General features: G+C 42.2%; 1 protein-coding gene and 1 long non-coding RNA gene across 4 annotated transcripts in view; one reads left to right on the top strand and one right to left on the bottom strand.

The window, feature by feature from the left end:
• LOC110983437 (uncharacterized) overlaps positions 1-24,731 on the bottom strand; it is a 48,889-nt gene that overhangs the window by 1,845 nt on the left and 22,313 nt on the right. Inside the window, exon 4 of one of the 2 annotated variants that reach the window (XR_015424643.1) lies at positions 13,759-13,943. This is a non-coding gene — a long non-coding RNA (uncharacterized LOC110983437). Of the gene's footprint in view, positions 1-13,758; positions 13,944-23,427; positions 24,337-24,731 lie in introns of those variants that run through there. The other variant, XR_015424644.1, reaches the window with a different exon arrangement.
• Positions 904-22,050, top strand: LOC110983436 (uncharacterized). Of its 2 annotated transcripts, none has more exons than XM_022242694.2 (2): positions 904-1,349; positions 18,137-22,050. In XM_022242694.2, exon 2 carries the CDS (start codon positions 18,280-18,282, stop codon positions 18,736-18,738), a length of 459 nt encoding a protein of 152 aa, XP_022098386.1. In that variant the 5' UTR covers positions 904-1,349; positions 18,137-18,279; the 3' UTR covers positions 18,739-22,050. The 2 variants fall into 2 exon arrangements, with proteins under 2 accessions (XP_022098386.1, XP_022098387.1); XM_022242695.2 differs by lacking the exon at positions 904-1,349 and adding an exon at positions 12,479-12,635.

Here is a 24,731-nt window from a genome sequence, read left to right as displayed (position 1 = left end):
TATTTTTAAAAGAAATTCCAATCTATCTGGTGCATACTCAACAACTGAATATCTTTGACCTTATAAACTCCATATCTACACGTATGATTTATCAGAGTGGCATGAAAACAAAGGGTAGATTTTGAAATACAAGTCCAGTAAATAAACACCACGGAAAGTTTGTTCCAGCCAAAACACAAGAGACAAGGGGAGATGTGTTGACACCATAATATCAAAGGGGATGCAAAAGATAACGAGGATGGCGTGAGGGCATGTTTAGGACATGACCTTTAAAGGCATAGACTTGGTTTAAGTTTGAGTGACCTGCTTGTTAGCATGTCGCATCGCTATTATAATATATGTTTGGCATGTTGGCCGTAGGCCATTTTGTTTTGCCCTTTCTGCACTTGGGAATATTCATCAAAAACATTACCCTACATTTTGTGCATTTTTCCCCTCATAGTCATTGGAACGATCCAATCCCTTCGTCAGATGCACTGTCGAACAAAATTTCCGACATCTTGTTCAGAATTTCATAATGATGGAAGCCGCATGTGTGTAGTTTTAGCGATTTAAAGTTGGTGACAAGTTTTTAAAATGGGGCTGTATTTGAGCAATAAATGAGTTTCATTTACATGCATTTATTCACTGGTTTTCTTTGGTTATATACACTGACTATCCGTGTTATCCTACCATCCATACAGTAGGCCTGCAACGTTCACTGAATTTCATATTATAATAGCTATGAGTTCAGCCTCAAGGAAATTCCACAAAGTTTGTGATTTGCTAGTGAATTTATCTGCACGATAAGCCCTTGCATTGAATTCCTGAGTAATTGGCAACCCCGAAGGCCTATGCGCCTTCACTGAACAACCTAAGGTGAGGATGTGTTGCATAGATTCGTGCTCTTCAATAGGCTTGTATCAATATGGTCGTGCTGGAATCGATATGTGATCACGAGGATGCACTGTCTATTCCCTGCCCTGGTAACGCGCAATGAGGATTCATCAGGCTGTCTATTTTTTCCATCAGACGATGCAACCAGCGGGGATAAGACAGGAAAAAAATTTCATTTGAAAACGCACTAAGTCAGCCTACTGGGGAGGTGAACACAAGCTTAATCTACTTCTCATTCCTCTATCTTTGGGAAGTCTTCTTGAACCTTGGATGGCATCACTCCAACATTCTAGCTACCAGAAGCGGCCATGCAGGTTTTATGGACAATGCTTGCGGGTATAAGTGCACGTGAACACACCCGTGTAATAGAGCGCAGTTGAACTCTACAGTGCTCGCCTGCAATCCTACGGAATGCTGGGCGGCATTCAAATCTGTTGGCACCGAGGAAAACGCGGCCACAACAGCTGTGCAAGGTAAGCCTTACGTACTACTGTGACGCAGTCTGCATCGTAAAGGTTTTAACCATGGTAATGCTTAATTTCCTATCTTTAGGCGAAATATTTTTAACCTGTCCCATTGTAGACAGCCACTTCAAGTATTCTGCTCATTCTTTACACTGAAAAATCCTCATGATAAATTAACTGTTACTTTGTAACGTCAACTGTACACAATTTTCCAGTACAACTTAGTACAATTAATTAGCACATCATTACGAGGAAGGAGTTTTCCCCTCCAGAAGCCTTAAAAAGTAATAAAATGGAATGAAATAAACTCTTGGAGGTTTGAATCTAATTTGTTATTTAGGTTCGAAAAATGTGTACTTCAACGCACAGTAAACCATACATTGTATTTTAACGCTGGCTTCAGTTGTAAAAAAACGAAAAATTCACGGACGGGATTCGTAGTTTTTCGCACCTGTAGGCCCTATGTTAGGATCTATTTAATATTTCTGGGGTTTTTTTCAATATGGTGCAGTTTGCAGCCGAACATCCCTTGATTAGGAGACCCGAGGTATTGTCTATCACCCCAGATGGAAATATGTTTCCTGCACGCTGTTCCTCCATCAGCGATGCTGATGGTTTATGTCAGCATTTCCTCAACATGATCCATGAGGTCATGGAGAGTTTTTGTGGGATAAATCTCCAGCATGATTCCTTTACTACCATGAGGAAAATTCGTCGGCTTGGGTATTGCATATCTGAGCACTTGGCTTCTTTCAGACATCCTGCGTCAAGTGCCAAGCCTTTCACGATGTAATGGCGTTGCTAAATTTCGTTAAGGTATCTAGTAATGCCCATTGGATCTTGGACCTTATTACTTTCCCTGTTGTTAAGGGTTACACCTTTTTGTAACGTTTCAATGTAATGCATAGGACGACTTAATTGAATATTATGTCAAATCCACGCAAGGTGCGTCACGTCAAAGACAAAGTGGCAGATGCCCCACAAAATATGCAACTGAAGTGTCATGAAGAGGCCAGCATACACAATCAGCAGGCCAGATGCTTGTTTGAATGTTTGGTACATGAAAGACAGAATATTTGTGAAAGAGGGCCTTTTATTGCCCTAATTAGCATTTCACGGCTGGCTTCATTCAATTTATCATAATTATGTACGTATTTTTTATGATGCTTCTCATTGGTTATCCGCACCCGTAATACGCATACCAAATCCAAGTATTTTGTTTCTATGTAATCTTGAACAAAACAGATATAATTACGACATAGTACAGGGTTTCAGAGCTTGACTTTATCGTAAGTTGCATGCATTTACGCTCGAACTATACCGTTTCATTGTGTTTTTTCCCCTGCTGTTCTGACATTGGCCAAGCCCGCAAAGTGATATCGATATTTAGGCCCACCCCATATATCACTCTTGACCGTCCATGGTACAAAATCTATAAAACCATGTCATATACCGAAGTTTTTTTTAAAGGTGTTATTTGTGCAGTGCATTTGGTTGTACTATCACGGTACTCGATTGCTTACATATGTTACACACGGTCTTTCTTGGAGGTACTCATTTTGGTAAGATCTATGTTTAAAAGTTGAGGTGCTCAATCACACTGTTCTCGCTTCAATGTATTTACACATCTTTTAGTAGTCTCTAGTCCGACTGACGTTGAGGATAATTTGTTCAACCAAGTCGATGGTGGACAAGCACCTCGTACCTCATTTCAAAGATAGGCCGAATGAAAAAATTAAAAAGAAAATCTAGTTGACAACTGCGATAGACCTAAAGAAGTGTGATTTTTCTTTGCATTTGATGCTTTGAGACAATGCACCTCATCAATTAAAATTTTGGCATTGGGCTGCATTGCATGTGATAATAATGGTTGTAAATTATTTTGGTTTTGGAGCTGTTGATGAAGTGTCACAGTCATGCATTCGGTTGCTTAATTGCCAACATACTGTTTAAATGAAACGTCACCATGAATTAATTGCTTCCAATGTTAGACGAGCCGTAGAAAGAATGTAATAACCATCAATTCTCTGACGCCAACAACTTTCCTATGGTATTTTGAAGGTCACGCGGACAGCATGACTGAGAACGCGTATATACGTCACGTTCGATAAATGCTATCCCGTAGCCCGTGTCTTGGCTGCGACACTTCAGACTGCTCAGGGAGCGGGTATCATTTTGTTTATATACATTTGCCTCCATGAGATTTACCTCTTGAACACGGACAGATAATCAAACTCCATCGCGTCCCCGTGAAGAAAATTTGTGGAGCGGTTGACATTGCCGACTACAGAATGGTAATCGAAGCCAGCATGTAATCCATCTCGTTGACCTTCCGAAAATAACAGGTCGCACCCTGTTTTTATCCCCGCGTTCATCAAATAGTGCGTTGTACCCTGTGTGTTCACGCTGCAGTCGCTTCATCGTCTGTAGATAGTTGCTGAACGCTCTCGTCCATTTGTTATTCCTGGCCTCAAGATTAATCCGATGGGGATTTGGCAAAGCATGGAAATCTATATTCTAAAAATTTAATGAAGACGTATCGCAGATTACTTTATTAAAATTTGATATACTTTGTACAACCTAACACACGGGGGATTACGCGAAGGGCGATTTGCATGCGCCGAAAACAGGCTCCTGTATAGTGAACCTTGCACAATATGAATAGATTTTAATTTAATTCAGGCTTCTATTTGAACTTTCAAACCAACGTCTGCTTCATGTGTTCGTTCTCAGACTCTAAGAAAGACATGGGAACGTGATCTTAATGTTAACTGGCGGAATACATTCTGGAACCGTGATGTGTTGGGATCCTGCTTGCAAACCCATACTGAGGTCTGCACGATAATCTCATGATCGCCGTCTCAATTGGAAGAACTATAACGCTAATGTCTGCTTGCGCACAACGCTAGTTGTGATACAAAGAAAATATCGGCGTCACAAAAATGCCAAATCAATTTGGATTTGAAATGAAATGACATTTTAATCGTGTTGACTTTATAACATTAAAGGTCACCCCAGACAAGTTATTTGTGATATGCTTCCCCCCGCGGTCAGCTGGCAGAGGGTCCCAAAGCAATTACATTATTCGTTTGATTCTTCAGGAAAGGCAAAGCACTAGGGTATGATGGATCAAGCACTGTCCAACCTGTCGGGATGTTGATTGCTTTTAATCTGCAGCGATGATGACTGGCGTCTCTACTCAATTCACCGGCCGACGCGAGAGCGCCCGGAACTTTTACTGCGCGCGTATTTCATGGCCAGTTTCCGTCGTGGTTTCTTTACTTCGTTGACGTGTCTCGATTTAGCATTCACTGCTGGAAAATTGGATTTGTTGCACGGCTATTTGGGAGGAAACTGTGTCAGCACTAAACGGGAAAGACAGCGTCCCTCGATTTGCCCACTTTCCGTTTTGCGGCACCAATTTCGTCACGACTAGTAAGAATGATTGTATTACCAGCAGGCTTATAGGACCATGTTTTTGTACCAAGTTGAATCGCATCACGGGGGACCTTTGGCCCACGCACTGCACGATTACTCCGAGTACCATGAAAATGACCTTCTCTGTCCAAATGCGAGATCATGATGAAAGCAACAGGCAATAGAATAATACCCAGTCAGCCAAGAACAACACCAGAGAGTCGAGTTTTCTCTGAAGGGGAATACCAAATCGTTTGCTTGAGCATAAAGACCAAAGTTGCCTGCAGCCTTTTCTCAAACGCAATATGTGTGTAACCCTTCGGAGGGTTTCGATAAGGATAACAAAACACATTGTGCAGATCGAGCTCCTGAATAAGAGACGTGTTTTTGTTTTTTGGTGTCTTATGTCGAGACCGAGAAAATAATGTCATCGTTAAGTCGGTTGTCGTTTTGGGGAAATGTCGCCTCTGAGCTGTGACATTAATCCACCATTCCTCTAAAGTGAAGTATCAGTATAAGATGTCAATAAATTTTTAATCTCATACAACTTTGCTCATAGGTGGATGTTTATAATGCAGTCTTGATCAGAATGAAACTTTCGTGCCGTCACTAATTTTTAGAATGTTTCCCAACAGCGATATATTGGCATTAGTCTTTTTAGGATATTGAAATCATTTGATTGTTGTGATCCACTGGCAGAAATTAAATTCCAGGACTGAACTTAATACATGCATTTTGCTTATTTTTTATTTCATCTATTTATTATTATTTTATTGTTATTATTATTGTTATTTTTTGGCGTTTGTTCACACACCGTTGCCTCGTGTAAACACATGAAAGCACACGAAAGGGATCCCGAAAGTGAGTAAGAAATGACAAGACTAGTTATGGCTATGGCTGTACCATGCAACCCAGCCACTGGTAAAGCCTAGTGGTGTTCGAATCGATAATGTTGTGGCTACGGTTCAGTTTTATTGGCAATATAGACCTAGACAACAGTGTACGTTTTGGACATGGACTGAAATCAAAGATGTCAGATCGATAAGGTTTGTGGAAACTGAGCAGTCTCTGCCGCCACTTCAACAGTGCTGAACTTTGACCGTTGTGAATAAAAACAAGACAGTACAAACGAAATGTTATATTCATGAGTATTGTTTTTAAAGACCCTTTTTCCACGCGGAGTGAATTACCTTTTCACTTGCTCTAATCCGCTATCAAACTGCACGTATGACGAAAACTCCATGCACGAAATGCCGCTTTTTTTCTCCGAGGGCTTAACAAAACAACAAGGTGCCGCGGCACCGAGATTGTGTTCTTACGGACCCGTCGGGAATCGGACGGAAGAGGGGATTTTGCTCCGCGATGTCCCAGCTTGTCTCTGCCCTTTCGAGAGCGCAGGGTTTGGGTTCCCGAATTAATGCGGAGTCTGCTCGTCCGGAGCCCCGTGACATTTCGGACAAAGTCAGCTTGAATCGAAGGACAGTAGTCTCAGTCGCGGATCAAGTAAACATCATGCTGCATATATCCCGGACGCTTGTCGGGATTTTTTTTTATCGCCGTAAGACAACCGGCCAAGTCACCTTTACCGTAGAGAGCATAAGCACATCCCAACTGAGATGATAACTGAACCCAGGCCCATATACGTAGCTCGCAAGAAAACCTGACGATAAATGTACTAACATTCACTGTAGGCCTAAATCATGTTATGCCCACGCATTTGCCCTTAAAGGCACAACGTCTTGTGACTGTCGATTTTACTCAATGTCAAGTTTTAAATGGATTTTGAAAAAAAAGTCGATTATTCAGTGGATTATTCGCTAAGCATTTTAAGGTGTATGCCCTTGCTGAAATTTTCTCACTTCCAAATGGAAGAAATTTGTACTAAGAAAGAAGTAGTTGGGAGTGGTAGCCTCCACTCCATCCGTTCTTGATGAGTAAACCAAAGACCAAGACGCAGCCGGTGGATAGGCTTGGGACAGGATGGAAACCCGCCCCTTGCAGTGGTGACACTTTTTATTTTTTAATTTGACCCATGTTTTCAGACGAATTCCCAAAATCCAAACCTATAAGATCTATAGCAAAAAACAAAAAAAAAGTTACATGCAGTGCCGACTGCAGAACTGTAATCTTTAATGTCTGGCTGGCATGCAGACCTCAAAGTATTATTTTATTTTGCATCACGGCTTCTGTCTTGGTGTTTTTCTGGAAGCGAGTGCTTTAAAGCTTTTCGGCCTCCACTGAAAATTCGAGCCAAGCGCTCGCATCGCCGGACAGCCAAAGCAGATTTTAGATCAACAATAGCGGCGTCTTTGCTGTTCGGATGAAATGACATTTTAATGCCGATTCGCTGTTGTGGCTTGTGCTGTGGCCATGGCAACCATCGCCTGAAATGACGGTGTCCTGCCAGCCGGTGCGGCGTGTACTTAGCAAGCAATTATCTTAATGGACATGCAGAAACTGTGACCATGGGCGAACAATTATATCCCAATAAACCACATAACTATCCAGAAACCATGAAATTTATATGTACAAAGAAATGTAAATGAATGACTGTTTTCAGGACGGGCTCAACGCAAGTTGGAAATACACTTGCCCGTCTTGTCAAACGGAGCAGAGAGAGAATTGTGAAACCATCAAAGTTACGCAAGCTTTCCTGAAAACGTTATTGGGTACACAGCCGTTGGACATGAGAAACTGGTAAAGCCTGTTGTCCGTTAAGTCATAACGTAAATCAACAGCACGCACGGTGACGAGACGGTGCAGTCGGGAGAGAGGTGGTTTGTGACGTCATTCGACCCAAAATTACGTGGTGCTCCAAACCCTAGAATTTATTGTAAAATGCTGCTTTATGTTGTACCATTTCTTTCAGCTAAAACCGACCCTTCGATATATAGCTTTATTTATACATGCATATAGTTTTATTGGCTTGTTAGGAAGGAAAATGAGTCACAACATGCAGGTGAGACATCGTTGAATGTCCGTCATGCAATTACATCTGCATTGTTGAGCCTTGTCCAACTTTATATCTTCATCCGTGACTGCGTTCATTCCGCTTATTTGAGCGTTTCCGTAATGATTGCATATCGTTGGAGACTGTGAGCCGATTGTTTTCAGCAATCAATACAACTGAAGGGGAAGTGGGCCTAATGCATGAGAGACCGTGAGACGCTTGGTGGCGACAAACATACCGGTCCTTTTTTACCAGTTCTGAGCATGCGCGAGTGGTACATGAAGTTCTGAGCACGAACAATACCTTGAAAAAGAACCGGTCCTTTTTTTTCTGCCACCAGCGTCTCAAAGTCTCTTATCAGACTCAATTTTGCTACCTCCAGTTTGTTGCTACAACCGAATGAACAGGTAAGCTTTTGCGCCTCCATATTCGCAATGTTTTCTTGCTCTGAATATGTTTAGCTTCTTCTGAGTACAGAAACATAACTACAACTCTTTTCTGCAGCGCATTCCACTCACCTTTTATCATAAGAGGAGTTATGCAGTTCAGAAGTGCGCAGGCACTGCGTGAAACCTTATCTTTGCGAATGGAGTGAACGATATTTGGAGGTCCTGTCAAGCTTCTCACCTGTAACATTTTTTCACACTAAATCACCCAGCCATTTTCCACAATTGTTTCTCATAAGTTTGGGCCCGCTATGAGTACATCAGTAACGCAAGCGAGCAGGTGTCTGTCCAAGGTCAAACACGCATGAGCAGTCAAAATAGATTTGCTTGCCGGTCGCGTCTTCAGTCAGCTATCGACTCCTTCACGGCTGAACGGCTCTTCATCAGGAACGATGCCAAGAAAAAAATGACCAGGGAGCTTGAAGGCACCGTTTAACGTGAACTGGAGAAGGAGTCTTTATAATTCACTTTCAGTAACTTAATGTATAATTACACTTAGGTCGATCAATAGGGTCACTGACCCCCAGAAAATCGGACACTGCATGTGTTCTAAGCAAATACCTGTATGCATTGTTCAGAACCTTAGAAAATGATTACGTTCGTGCAAACATACTATTTTATCGCTGATACATGAAGTAAGAAGCACTTTATGCCATGCGAAATACTCCCAACTTCAACTCACGAGGCTATCATGTAGAAACGTTTGCTCAGCAGTATGTATTTGCTGTTAAAATACAGCTCAGAGCCACGGTTACAAAAGCAATTCCCATGCAAATATGACTGAGTGAAAGTTTCGATTATATGTCATCATGAGCGTCAATACCAGCTATGCATGTCAATTACGTCGTGGGAAAGAATGTATAGAAGATGCTGCGAATATAATTATCTATAAATATACACAACCAAGGTGCCCCCACACATTTCAATATTCCTATCGGCATAGAAACATCCTAGTTATCAGCAGGGTTTTACCTTTGGACCAGGCCCTGCTCTCCCACACCTTTTATTTAAAGTGTCTTTGTTACTGGCAAGCCTGCCTGTCCGATAGTCCACGAATTTCTGGGGGTTTTTTTCTCAGAAATTCGCAATAAGTAATTCATGGAATTATCCATTGCATCAGCTGTTGATGCCGAGGGAAAATTATCCCATGGCTGTCATGTGCACTGCCCTGACAGAGTCATTACCAGGCCTACATATTATACATATTTCATGGGGAGGTCCCGCTGAACCGTTTGCCATCCCGCGTTTGTAGATTAATATATTACCACAGGCGGCGACGTAGTGTGCTAGGCTATTCATATGTACTTGCTTTTTGGCGCCAATTCACGCACTGTGCGGCTGACGCGTGAAAACCGTGTTGCAAGCATCCCTCACCGATGGGCTTTCTAGAAAGCTCAAGTGTGAGAAGTGGCTCTGTTTTTCGAGTCAAATCAAGCGCTTCTTTCATGATGCCTATAAGAGGTTACACCTAACCTCGTTCTTTTTTTCTATGTTTGTTTTGCCTTCGAGCTGAACACAGAATCGCTCCATAATCGTGATACTGAATAACGTTACCACGGCAAAATCATGTTTTCTATAATAATTGTGTTGGTCTGCGAAGTCAGACCACGTTCCTTTCTTCTCATATGTGGCCTGCAATAAATTAGTAAATGGGAGAAATAAACACAAGCACAAAACGCCACAAAACCATTGAAATTAGTGAACATTCATTTGTTTGAACATAGGCCTATTATTTACATAACTGTTTAAAACCAGGGTACATTTGTGAAACACATGCTCTCTTATATTATGTTGCGGTAAAAATTCACACAGTTTTGGTTGGAAAATAAGGTTCGTAATTATGTCACGGTGTGTTTTATTTCCCCATGGTCACAGCCACGCCACAGGCCCTGTCTTTAAATTGGTACTCAATCGGTACTTGGCTACATTACCGGAGCAGCGCATATACTTGGCTGAAGTGTGTTTGTTTCTGCGTCAGAGCCTATTAAACAATCAGCAAGTTCATGAATATCTTATGCAGTCTCGGGGCCCTTATTCCGTCTGGGTTATCCATCCTTGCAGAGCCGGGAAGATGCAGAGTCCACTGTGTACTTGGACTGGGCACGCGGCCCTGATTCCGAGCACGCCAGAGAGAGGACGGACGAGTGCGTTTATGAAGGGGGGGGGAGCTGAATCCATGTACAGTAAACCGTCACCTCTCTGACCCAACCTGAATCTCTCTGGCTTACAAGGCGGGTCAGGCGCGATGTGGGCCCACTCGAGAGCTGTTGTGCCTCACGCTCAACCGGACGCAGTCTCTTGAGGTTTATGCCTGCGTAAGACACAACTCAGACCGTATTGTGGAGTTTATAATGAGATCGAACGGCAGTTTCGTGTCGTGATAGAATGAATGAGTCCTTCGAGAATTTTAATGCATTATGTTACTAAAGGGCTTTCACGCACTGTTTTTGAATGTCACATCAATTGCACAATCATACAGACTCGCAGGCCTATGTGAAAGGGGGGACCTTTAAAGTGTATAATTCTAAACCATATTTCCAGAGTGGAATAAAGAATGAGATTCCAGCCTCATTGATTCTAATATTTGAAAAATGCAAATGTCTTTGGCTTGTCTGGATTTTGCACGTACAACGCAAAATGTCTCGCTGAACGCCTTTAAAAACCTCCTGTCCTAACAGTGAGAGAAGTCGATGTTTTTCCGAACTCCCGGTCAAACCACGGCATGTTATCGATACTCATGTTGTGCTATTGTCTGTACACCGTCGGAAATCAGACTCCTGGACTGATCTGTACGGATATTGAGAGCAATCTCAGCGACAAGGGCCGCGTGAAGCCAATTTTCTTAAAAAGAATTTTTGCGTCCGAGATTTCTGATGTGAAAAGCTTCACCTCTGGACATTTTTTAAGTCCAACTGGCGATAAATCAGCCGCCCAGCCAGCAACAGTATTATCATTGGTTGTCTTTATAATGCTTAAGGCTTACGCTTTCTCCATTAGAGGAGGGGAAGAAATGAGACAAACGGGTACGTCAATTTGAAGTTTGTTTAATGTACAGTCGTCCTCCGCCTGGTATGAGTTAGTTTTACCGTAAAGGTGTTAACAACACGAAAACCCGTAGGCTGTAATTATTTGCTGTACTCACAATGACTTAAAAGGCATGAGGTACAATAGGAAAAAAGTCAGAGAAGAGAACATCAAATGAAAAGTAATTCATTATTCTCAGTGAAGACAGATTTGTCTTTCTTTACAGGGAGATGCAGTCTATTTTGATTGTCCGAAAAGGATGAACAGCAAGGTGTTGTTACGTGTGCAAAATGCAAAGCCGACATAATAATGGCCTTACTTTCCACATGCCGGCATATAGACACTTGATACTGGGCTGGATTTCGGAATGTTTTGGTTGGTGGTTGCTGTTCCTTTTCCTTTAAAGTTGGGATGTTGCTCGTATTTTACCTACGAAGAGAAATAGCTCGGTCGGAGAAAGACGGTAGAAAATGTGGAGAATCAACAATCATCTGTCTCATCCAAACTTCTTCTTTTGTTTCGTTTCTAGAGAGAAAAAAATTACTTCTCACGCGATCACATCTTTTGTGGATCTGGAGGCTTAAAGAGGTACACATCACGTGATACTGGTATTGCGCACTCTAGTCATGATTTTGATGTGTTTCTATTATTCGCGATCTGAGCAGTGATTGCAGTAGGCCATGTTTTGATCCAGAGTTTACATATGCTTGGACTGAAAGTGTGTCATTAGAGCCTACACCTTTCAGATTTTTTAGCCTTTCTTTTTGTCGCTGATCAGCCAGGCAAACCTTGCTGTTTACATAAACCCGAACATAAAAACAGTAGATGTCCTGATTGATAGCGGAATGGTTGCTAGGGATCAAGTTTTAAAACTTGTTACAATCCAAGCGCACACGTTTACCACAACAGTACATGTACATGTGGTTTCCCTGTGTATAAATGAATTTGGATTGACTTCAAAACATAGCGTAGATTGAGCCGTGCTTTGGGTGCACCTGATGCAATCACACGGCGCCAACGACTAATGGAACAAGGGTACGAGGCGCGTTTTAATAATCAAGGGAGCGGCCAATATTGGCGGCGCAAACAGTTCCGTTCTCCGGAGGCTGGGCTCATGTGCACAGAGCTAAGGCTACATATCAGTCCAGTAACTGCTATGTGTAGAGCATTTAAACATTGCTTGTCTCCCCCCCCCCCCTTGTCGTACCACGGGAAATGGAATCTTCCATGTCGAGTACATTCCTGGTAAAAGCACAGGGATACGTGCCGTTTACTCAACGCCAAATGATATTTATACAAGTAAAGGGAGTTGTAGGCTACAAGCACGTTATTGATATAGGTGTATATATTTCAGGGAAAAAACAACGTCATGTCTTTGTTTCTAAATCCAGTTTGATAAATAGATATAGCAGCGGCTAAACGTGTATCAGCCGTCGACAGGAATTCGATGTTTCACTTGTAAGTATTGTGCAAAGTCAAAATGCCATGGTAAGATGATACTTCGTGTATAGTGAAGTGTCAGGGCTGGGGTGTGGGAACGGGCTTAAAGTAGGCTGCTTGACGGTAGATGGTGCAGATAAGGATGTGCACCTCCGCACCACTGGATTTAAACACTGAGATACAGATGCTCATTTCAAATGATGTTTTATGCTAAATGCTTGTTTTAGGCTCTCTGCGCATTAAACAGTGACATATCACACTTGGAAAGTTTATTTAGTAATTATGTTAATAATTATGGCAATATTGCAACCTCCATAATTTACCTACAGTTTTATCGCTGTTTTCTTATACCATTTTGGGGAGTTGCAATGTGCATAGGCCTTACTCGTGCGTATTAACAGGATTGTTGTAAGTCCACCAGCACTGGAATGCAGTTTGAATATTTATGATTTGCCCACTGCGTCTGGTAATGGGAAATGTTTTATAAGGCATCGGATCCCCTAGCGGGGCCCACACGATAATAACAGCGAGGTATTCATTTTATGATGCATAAAACGCGAAGTTAGGCCTAAGTAAATTTGCCTCTGTCGTATCACGTTTGTTATAGATTACGGCACGTGAATTGTGTTGTAACTGGATGTTTTAACATGGAGCCCATCTTTGCCTCCAGTTGGAGCAATTCGCAATTCAGTTTGCCAGGGAAAGACCATTTTCAGCGTCACGGTTGGCGGTTTGCATGCATAGACCACGGTGTGCATACGTCACCGATCACCAGCGTGATTTAGATTCCGCCATATTGATCACCCCCTCATTTGTCCTTATCTATTTACCAATGCTAGGCCTAGTACTAGTACAGACATTAAAATCAACAACTCCTCCCTCGGTTGTTTGAAGTGAAGAAGGGTGAAAATATGTAATGTCTTCCCATGCTTGATTCATTAAGCGAAATGTGAAAAGTGGTATAGGCTTATCGGATGCATTCTGCCAACATGTAAGCACTCAAAATGAGGGGCTGAGGAGCTCGCTATGCAGGTGTCCATGATGGATCTGAATTCAATATAATGCTATATTTATAAATTCATCAAGGTTATCAAGATCATCATATGCTGCTATTTGAAAATAAACGAATTGAATGAATTACCTCCTCTGGGGAAACAGTCATGGTTGTCAGAATTTGAGAACATTTGTCTGGTAGCTTTGGAAAGGTCATCTCCAAGGTAGCAGCATCATACAAATCAGTCGTAGGAGCTGGGAGTCTATGTGATGCAGAGGGCATGAAACCCTGGTTGTATTCTGGCATTACCGAAAGTATAGTACTTTTGACCTCTGCCATGAGAGAAAAACATTTAGTGAGTTCTGAGAAATATTTTTTGAGTCATGAGGGTCAAATCCTAACCTGATTTTTTTACTTAAGGTACAAGTCTGTACATTTTACCTTACAAACCTGAAGCACCTAACTCATCGCAGAATGTTTTCTTCTCTTCTTCTGTTGCCATGGGAATAGATGCACGTCTCTTAATACCTTTTTTGTTTTTCTCAACTATCTGTAAAACACGGCCTTGGGAAATAGGACTCTCTTCTGGTCACTCACAGGCCCATCGGGGGTATGGGCGTGCACTAGTGACCAAATTTGGCCAGTCCATATGTGTTTTTAACACAACTCAAACTAGAAAAAGATTCTTTCAGGGTTTTTAACTGTTTTAATTCAACTTTCAATAGCACTTCAAAAATCACCAAATTATTGAAGGTTCATTTTAGTTTTCATATATAGACGCAGTCTAATTTTGAGTCGCTGTATACAACTAGGAAAAGAAATCTTCCAGCGTTTGAACTGTTTCAACTCAAAACAACCTTCAGAGGGCGCAATAACCAGTCAAAAATTTTCAAGACTAGGCCGTTTTCCAATATTCAACTTCGTCTCCGTTCAGGCTTCGTCTACGAAACCAATCTCCAATTGTGGGCCTGAAGTGTGTATATTAAATTGTAAGGTTTGGCTCTTTTGCATCTACTTGATGTTTTGTGGCACTATCAGACTTACTATTGAAAAGTCAAGTAGTAAAAAAAAACAGTTGAAGCGAGACGGAGCCGAAGTCGAGTATTGGAAACGGCCCTAGTACCTGACCGGGCACTGGTCTCTGGAATTGACGCGCGCAGTCACCTTTCAAAGCAGTCACCTTTCAAAGCTAGTCTTTTCTAACCGTGAGAAAAATATGAGAACACACTTTAAAATGGACAAAAATGCCATCCAGTTTTTTAACTCAAGCCGTCCGAATCGATGCCAACCACACTATGATTCTGTCCAAGTTTTGGCTTAAGTCCGAAGCCTATTGTAATCTATTACCGGCACGCTCCCGACTGTGGCGTTTTTCCTGTTAAAGCTTCACTTAGGCTACTATCGGCGATGGAGGTCAGATCTGGTTTATCTTTTGGGGAAACCATTGGGCAGCTTCATAAATCTAGGGTCTATCTTATTCACTTACCTCGGGGTGTGAAAAGTATTACTTTGGCGTGACTTTCTTACGCACAGACAGTGATACCACGGTCTGCGTGGTATGATAACAAATGATGAGACATACGAATTCATTGCTTTTGTGCAACAACCCCTTTTATCTTAAGAAAGTAATCAATGCATGTAAACAAACAAACAAACAAACAAACAAACAAACTCAAGGAATTACTTGTGTAAAATGTCCGATTTAAACAGATGGTCTGTCAGAACATTCCTCACATTGGTCGATTTTCTGTCTGGAATCGATCACTGGAATGAATTGTGGTTGGATCCACTGAGGGTACGAGAGAGCAGTAGTTCGACGCAGTATAGCACTCTGGAATGCTATGCACAATATTTGCCCCGCAGTGTTAGGTAAAAAAAAACAGCTTTTATGTCAAAGGCCTTACCAATACCAGCAACAAACGTGGGTGCGCTGACTCAAGGCCAGGCAAAGGAATTGATTGAATCAATCAAATTCATTGATTGTATCAGTGTGTTACCTCATTCCGCGTGAACTTGGCGGGAATTTACAGGAAATATCCCGTTCAGTGTGAAAGTATCCACCTGGTCTTTTTTTCAGACACAAAATATGAGCAGTATAACAGGGTATGGGTTTCAGCTATCTGTCCCAGATGCCAAGGGGCATTGCTCTTGTGATTGGTTTCAGTTTAAGATGTTATACACCATGATGGTCCAGCAATGCAGGTTTTGCCCCCCCCCCAAAATAATAGTAATGAAAATAGCCCCCGTTTCAGACAGGCGTTCTAGAGTCGCGACGAACCAAATGAAGAGCAAATTTTGAATTAAATACGGCAAAAGTGAGATGTCCAAACAATGAAGAGCGACCAGGCGTGCTAGCAAGCGAAAGATTGACACCTTGACGTCGCTGCTTTCATGGGCCGAACCCAATGCAAATGCATGTAGGCCAATTAAGTCGGTCTATCTGAAACTAAAATTTAGTTGGGTCGACCCGAGGCGCTATTAATTCTATTTGGTCCGGCGCGACTGCAGAACGCTTGTCTGAAACGGGTATGACATAACCAAATAAACAAAACCAACCAAAACAAAACAAAAAATCAACCAGTGGGCAGATCGAATTCTCCCCTGTAATTCCGGTGCCTATGATCCGACTAAAGCTATCATTAGGATGGTCATTTGTGTCTAATCACGCTCCTTTGCCTTACATAAGCGTCGTGTGATTTTCATGCGTCAATTATTAGGCCTCAATCCACATTCCTTTCCAGTAATGCACGTGTTCAGCACATGCGCAGTAGCACTGAAATTTGAGTCTACAGCTCTATCATGAGTAAATGCAGGGAAAAACAATAATGTTGATGTTAATGCAACAAATAACCCCAACCCCGTACATCCCTAACCTTTGACCCTATCCGTGACCCCATATTTGCACCACTGACGTATCCAAGTTTTGAAATGGGGGGGGGGACTATCTAGTTCCCCTATCAACCACACCCATGAAGGTACTACATACATTCATTACTAATGAAGGTACTAAATACATTCATTCATACTAAATACATTCATTTAAAATGTAATTGGCCTGAAGTGGTTTTTGCCGAGGCATTATTTCTATGCATAAATAGGTCATGCTAAAGTTTTTCTTGTTAACCAGTCTCACTATTAACATTTCATTTCCGTTTATGGTAGGCAAGTATAGGAATTTTAGTACTGTATAAATCATTTAACAGAAACGAATGTTTAGCAGTGGAACCTGTTCGTGTATTCCTCTGAAAAGGAACGCGTCTTGTTTTTTCCTGCTTGTTTTGGAACAAATTTAATTTTAGGGAGTCGTGTGTTCGGGGTTCACCAAGTTGCAGCAAATATTAATGCGCATTCCCTGCCTGGATAACGTAAGCCATTCGTTAAGCCTCATTGAATCTTCTTGTTTTTGATGATTGCGGAATTTGACAAAAATAGTGTCGTTACCCGCCACCAGGTTGTAAATTGTAGCCCCGCTACAAGGAACATTGGCTGACTTTATACGCCCAAGAAATCCGTCACGGACCGCGGCACCAAAGTCAAACACTGACAGGTAATGAACACTGAGAGCCGCGGTGATTTATCCGTGTTTTTCAGACAATTCAGATCCGGACTGCTCTCCCCAACCCTCCTCTCTTTTCTGAATGCTGGTATGCACAAGCGAAGACGACCGAGGGATGAATGCAATCAGCCCTGGGGATGTTTGGCAATTTCCCCCCCTGAGGTGTTGATAAGGAGAAAGGAGACGACGGTGATGGTCATGCTGATGCCTTGATAAGACCGCTATCAATCAGCAGATAACCCCTTTGTTCCCTGCGAGACCAATTTCCGCGCGCCACGGTGCGGCAAATCCCGCAAAAAGCCTCTCCCCGTGAGGTGAGAAGAGACTCAACAAGTTATTAAAATATGCAGGCCGAGCTACCGCCTATAAATCGTGCTCGTCCGTCTGTTCGACCCCGAGGGGCGGGATTACAAGGATTTTAATACCAAAGTTCGCTTTTTGATGTCAACACTTAATGTCGAGTGTGGCTGCGCTCGCGCTGTAGGCCTACACTGTACGTCATTTGTGGAAAAAACAACAACTTTGAACTGGACTGCGATTAAACGTGAAATAGCGAGCCCTTATCATCATAAATGTCTGCTGTTTAGTCATCAATCAATTTGAATCACCTTCTATTCGTTTCCATTTATATCTTTGATGTTAATATTGCTAAAGGGCACAGACATAAAGCCAGAAAAGCCTGCAGGATCTTGGTAATGATTGTGCACTTCTTGAGTGTGCTATATGTACATGGCTAAGCAGTGCCAAAATGTTGGATTCTTTTCTACTAAGAAACCCCGCCACTGGTTCCAGGCTACCTCCAACACCCTTAGACATACTACTAGTCTGTCGTCACTAGATACCACGACCATAAAAAATATACTAATGCTATTGCCATCGTCACAGCTATTGTCGTCAAGATCAGCACTATCGGTCATCGTTCTATATCACAACTTACTAATTGACTGCTTTTCATGTGCTTTCTTGCAGCAAGAAAACTGATGACTGTGGACTACCGGTACGCCTATAACCGCAATGATGTTTTGAGCTAAAGACCGACTTCAATTGTATTGATCCGCTGGATTTCCCGACTATTAAAATTGGGCGTGAATACAGGCATACGATGATTGAGGATGGCTACCGCTCTGGAGCCAATGGCCGACAGTGAGGAAGACCTGCTTATTGACCTTCGACCCAAGTCCCCCTACGGCGAACCGCTCGGCAAGTTCCACGTAGCCACGGAATGGCCACAGCCCCTGCCGCGCTCGCGGCACGCCCGCCGGCCGCGGGCCGACGCCCGCTACCGCACCCAGCCGGTCACCTTTGACGAGATTCGCGAGGTGGATGAGGACGTGAGCCAGGTCAGCAGGCCGGCCCAGGAGACGGGCCAGCGGACGGCTGACGCGGCCGCCGACGAGACTGATCACCACCGGCAGCGGATCACGGAATTGAAGTGCCCAATCAAGCTGGAAGCGCTGAACGCTGCCATTGAGAAGATCATGAAGAAACCAGCTGCTTCAGGGGCCGATGAAGACGATATCGACAAACTGACCCACATTCACGAAACATCAGATCCAGCCGAAACAGTTTGACGTAAATTTGTTAGAAAGCCTGCCTCCAATCCCTTACGAGTCACCGATTTACATTGTTTATTCTTCTTAACTGTTGTAATATCAATCCCCCTCTCAATTTTCAATGGAGTTCGGAATAATGATGTCGGTCAAATCTTTTGACAATAGATGAGGTAGGCTACCGACAGAGGGCGCCTCTTGAAGAGAGCAACGAGCAACGTTTGTAGCATCTGGTCGCAACATAAAAGCAATCTCGGGACAATTTTCCCGCGTGAATCAAAATTACTGTTGTAGTTAGCATGTGTGGTACGGTTAAAACCCTAATAAGATATAGTACTTACAGCTGGGAACTCTTATCTAATTCACAAACTGTGACAACCTAAGACACGTGGGGCCCGTCAAGTCCTCTGACGGTCTGCCGATACAATAAGCCTTTTGCGAGTTAAATTTGAATAATGTCTGGCACCGCTGAGTTCTTTAAATTCATGTGAACATAATTTGAATTCTCCATACTGAAGACACTGTTGCTATGCCTCGTGATTCGGGGCAAGTTTTTGCTTAGTTACGTAAGAGACGCCTTGCACCAATACACTGTTTTCAATGGATATGAAGGGTACAAAGGAACCGGTCCATTTAGAGATGGCGTTACGCAAAAGCTATGCAAAGGCTTGCCCCGAATCAAGAGATATAGCAACAGTGTCTTTAGTCTGGGGAATTCAAACTTTTACGTTTATGTATAATCAGATACTCAGTGTACCAGATTTTATTCAAATTTAACTCGCAAAAAGGCCTCTTTCTAGATTTGTCCAGCAAATCTCGTATGTCTCCTTGACCGAGGAAATGTAAAAAAGAAAGTCACCGTTTTGTTTATCTAAATCTATTGATTCACAGTATGGTTGCCACAAACGGACCAGTTTACCAGCCTTACTTATCTCTATGGAATCTTGGTTTAAGCATTCCGATCATTTTGTTTTCGTTACTGAAGGAAAATCCAATCAGGCAACTTCAAGATAATTTGAGTTTACCGAACTTGCAAATGCTGACCCTATCGTTTGTTGGAATGCACTTCCTGCTACGATAAAACAGTGTTTCGTGACAATATCAGCACCTACCTGTACTGAGAGTTACAGGAATATCGATAAGAGGTTCACTGTAGCTACGTCGGATCCACCAGTCTTCTTTACCACTGTGAAAACGACTGGTTGTACTTTTGGTGTGAAAGACCCATCGTAATTCGGCCTCCTGTGCGTGTCACGACTACGGACGTATATAAAAAAAACCTGGGCTTGCAACGCTTTTGTATGAAAAAGAAGCCAACCAGCGGCCATTTTACCAAGCCGAATACAAATGCGTAGGCTGGCTTGCTTGTATTGACGTCAGGAAGAACTAAGACAGACATCGCTAGGAAAGGTTTGTATTCGGCTCGGTAAAATGGCTGCTAGTGGATTCAATGATCTCTATAAGCTGATTAAGGGCATTGCGAGTCAAGGTTTTATTATACACGTCCGTGGTCACGACACCTTACGTTCACAAGGCCCCTTAACGGTGCGAAGAACTTGAACATAAACAGATTTGGGGTTGGTGCTGGACAATCGTCACTGTCTTGACCCCGGCTTTCAGAACAGTGAGAAGAACTGTGGGTGGAGCTGTGGGCATTCCATTGAAATTTAGTCGCGTATGCTCCGCATTGTATGGGGTGTAAACCCGTAAATAGGCCCCAGCAGCCTATACACCGACCAAATCACCTTTGTTTACCCTGATATTCTTTGCTTTCGAATAGCATTTTGTGGCTAGTGGACATCAGCAGCGACAAAAAGGAAAGCTTCAACTGGACGGCGAACTTGTCATATTTCTGAGTAATCTTTGACAAACTGGCCTGGGACATTTCGGAAGTGGCTATTTTCAAAAGTGGCGATGAGTTTGATGCTTTTTCCAAGGGAGATCATGTTTGTCTGAAAAGAATCTTGGCAAGCCCATAGTTAGCCTACCTAATTTTTTTTTTGAACAAAAAATGAAAGACGGGGAAATACGCGTAAGACTCAAGTTGATGTACGTTTTTCAAACACCAGAGAGAGTTTTCAGTTTTTTATTAGCATTTTCCCCCCGAAACTTTGCCATGAGGGTATTTTATCATTGCTGTCTAGCAACTCAGTACTGGTCTGCAATCATAGCTGCGAACCAGTGCAACTTTTTGTACAGTAACATGCACGATCATTCCGCCCACCGGCGTATCTAGCTCTTGGCGTCGAGTTGGGGGCAAATTCAAAAGCGAATGTAGCTTCCTGCTCATCCAAAACGATGTTAGGGGAGAAAAGATATCAAAAGCCTTGCTCAAAACCCACGGAGGAGGGAACCACCGAGCATGGCTGAACGACAAAGTGGATGTCGTGTTTAATCCGCCCCTTTCGGATATTATGACTTAACTCTTCGTTTCAAAGACCTTTCAGCCCCATTTGTATTATAGCGCCCTCATTGTTACTTTAGCTTGAAGGAATGGAAGTATCCTTCTAATGATGTACCATGCAGTTTTCATTATTTCTATATTATTTTTCCTTGCACATTTCATGTTGTATCAGTCACTCTACACAGGAAAAGGAAATATCGTTTAATGGGATTAAAACGGTATGTTTTTATTTGTCCTTCGATGTAGAGTGTATACGTTTGAACTCTACAGTGGTTCGTTATGAGAACTGACTACAAAGATGTGTGGAAGTTTGATCAGGACGTGACCATCGTTGGCCTATTATTAGTTGAAACTTAATGTTAAAGAGTCCACGGTGCAACTTAGCTCTTTGAATCTGAATTATGGAGCCTTCTTGGTTCCATGCACAATTTTCTTCATGAATCCAAAGTCATGAGCAAAACTGCGATGTTATCCCAGGCACTGCGTAACTCAATTTGCTGGCGTTAATTCCCCCCCCCAAAAAAAGCTGCTGGAATATTTTGCTTTTTTTGCTGTGGTAAATTTCCATTTCTTTAGTTATTTTACTATTGGCTTCGTAACTGGTATAGACCAATATTAACCTTTTCCCTGAATTTTTTGTGAAAGAGAACATTTTGCGTTCAAAATAATTATGAAAATAAAAATGTAAACGAAGCATTGTTTTCCTTATTTACGTCTCAGCAACAGCGCCCCCACTTGTCCAGAAAAGCTTTGACAATTTGTAATGTTTGAAAACGCGCACTTTTCAATACACGTAACCCCGAAACGATGGAAGACAGTTTGGGGAAGAGTGTAAAGATGCACAAAAAAGTGTCTGAGAAAATGTCATTGCATGGCCCCCATGTTGAAAGAAGCAGAACCAACAATAAAAAATTACTGTCTACACAGGCTCTCAGTGACCAATTGTGACGTTATTGAAGTGGTTTTGTATTTCTTGTCATAATCAAAAGCAAAACGGATTCTGGGCAAGTCGAACTACAAAACTGACGGAAAAGCGAGCGAATAACTGGCATTTACTTTGATCTACATTTTATTGCGACCTCGTTCAATATTTCATAACTGGGGGCGACACAACCGTGCTGCTGCCTGAAACTGCTGCAACAAATTCACTGATCAGCCGAAACTTGATGATGGTGGAACGGATCAAGTGGTGTATGCAATTTTCAGGGATTGAAAGAGACAGCATTTTGGAAACGGTATTCACTTTTCGGGGTGAGGGGGGATTTTTTCAAGGATGAAAAAATTGGAAAGTTGTTTTTTGGGGAAAAAAGATTATTAGACCAAATCTATCTATGGCGGATCACCAGATTTAATGCAACACATCATAATACATGTAGTGCGAAGTACGGTCAATGATTTTTTCTATTATTATAAAATCCAAATTTGACTTTTTACTGGCGTACAATTAAATCGGTATTGTGTTTTTGTCCGTTTTTATTCCACCTTTGGACACCTGTCATGCGTAATGTGTTTACTGGACTTTTCTTCCCTAATTCATGTTTGAGCATGCACATGACAATATCGGGGCAACGAAACACAATGTAGCAACAGTAGGCCTAATGAGACCAAATATATTAGAAGAGAGCCATTCAGAGCCTAGGCATAAGGTGGATGAACTTCGATAACCACAGCATGCCTGATGAACTCACTGGGGACATGCCAGGTCAGCGAAACTATGTGGAAAGCCACATGAACATGTTCTGTTGAAGGGTTGTGTCTATGATGATCCGATTAATTTTAAATCGATTGTGGTTAACCTACAGTAACATTATCCGTGCGTGCCCGATCTAAGCTTTACGCGATAACCAATCACGTTCGTAACTTCATTGCATGACGCGGCTGAGGAGCCTCGCCTGCTCCCGGATACGAGTCAAAGGATGCAGGAGGCTTGGATGTCCATGTCCAGAAAAGAGGCAGTCATTTTTAATCATGTGACTTTTTTCGTAAATCTGATTGGTTAGCAAAATGTCGCATTCTTATCTGATGGCCGTTCCATACTTACAGTAACATCAGATTCACTGCAATCGAATGTGAAAAAAAATGGACCATGCCTGTTTTTCATTCAACCATAAAAGTTATTGTTCCCCCAACTTCTCGAGAAAATCGTGCCAAAGAAAAAAGATTGCGTTCTTAAAATAATTTTATATTGCAACATTCCTTGGGCATTGGCCTCGGAACGGTATTGCATTGTCAAATACACGTTCATGAACTTCACAACAATGGAAGTAGCATTTCTGAATTTAAAGAAAAATTGAATAGCAACATGGTTCTACTCAGTGTTGTTATTTCACGTTTATTTTAGACTTTTATTTCCTCCTCAACTTGTCTGAAATGTGTAACAAAACACCGGATATGACTCATGAAAACTTCGGGAAAACTAATTGTGAAATACTAATACCCAGAGAAATACATGTATATTATGATGTCAAGCTCATTGTGTATAACTTATTTTCAATATTTTATATATTACTTCCTCCTGATACCTTGCGATGAAAAACTGTGTTTTGGCACAAATAACGAACACAAACAAACATACAGAAATACTGTGTACAGCCACTCACAATACAATTTTTCAAAAAACGTGTACTGTGCCTAAAGAACACCACAGACTATACTAATTAACCTTTGCATTTAAACCAAATTTGAAGCGTGTATAATATAATCCGTCAAAAATGTGGGAAGAAATGCTTTCCTGTATTAAAAACTCCTTGCTTGTGCCAATCTGCTCAGAAATACAGGGTCTTGGGTGAATTCATGCACTCGAGCCTTGGGGTGGAGTGGGGTGAGGGGGTTAGAACTTAGACAACACAGAAGAGCTGCTGACGGGAGGGGAAGTGTCTCAGTTAGTCCATCGTTGGTCCGATCACCATTATGAAATTTCACAAGACAGATGTCCCCTGCATTTCCCGATAGTGTCCCCTAAAGAGAGACCACAGCACACAGTATATAACAAGCAAAACGAGCCCGATACTCTGAAAATGCTGTTTACTGAACTGTGATCAGCTGAAGAGAAATAATGTCTTCGTGGTCTAGAGTACACTACATGTAGACGTTCCTGTTTTCTTTCCTTTCAGTTTGAAGAGCTGTCAGTTAAGACGGTGTACTTTGGAGTCCGAGGAGCCCTGAAGTGACGTTCTAGTTGTGACGTCAGTTAGTGCCCATTCTTCAGGGATCGTCTGATGTGAGAAGGCCTATTATAATCAATTGGCTAACTTTCATGTTAGAGAGTTATGAACCATAATGAGAACGTAAGTACAATTTAACATCATTAGGAGAAGACAATTAATCCAGCGGGGCAGGTCCAGAATTTTTTGCTGGGGGATTTCGATGATTTTTGTTCGCTAGGGAGTACTGTGTTTGTCGCCATTGTTGCAGGCATTTAATCTCTTTTTCATGTCCTCAACCAAACACACAAATATGACCCTTGAAGGGTTTATGTTATTTAAGGTGGCTCACAACCTTCAGACGTAGGTCGCAATGAGCAGAGGGGGTTGACCCCCAACCCTCATCCCCGACTGCTCCAAAATAGAGAATTTTGGAGCCCGTATCCACACCTATTTAACGGCGTTTT

Source organism: Acanthaster planci, linkage group LG03, assembly GCF_054643075.1.
Source record: "Acanthaster planci isolate LZ-2023a linkage group LG03, COTS_SCS, whole genome shotgun sequence".
NCBI classification, from domain to species: domain Eukaryota; kingdom Metazoa; phylum Echinodermata; class Asteroidea; order Valvatida; family Acanthasteridae; genus Acanthaster; species Acanthaster planci.
The sequence above is the reverse complement of the archived record's forward strand: the minus strand, read 5'-3'. Positions and strand labels throughout refer to the sequence as shown.

Bases quoted from the DNA above. Each gene is read 5' to 3' on its own strand.
- LOC110983436 (XM_022242694.2), top strand. From the start codon at position 18,280: ATGGCTACCGCTCTGGAGCCAATGGCCGACAGTGAGGAAGACCTGCTT.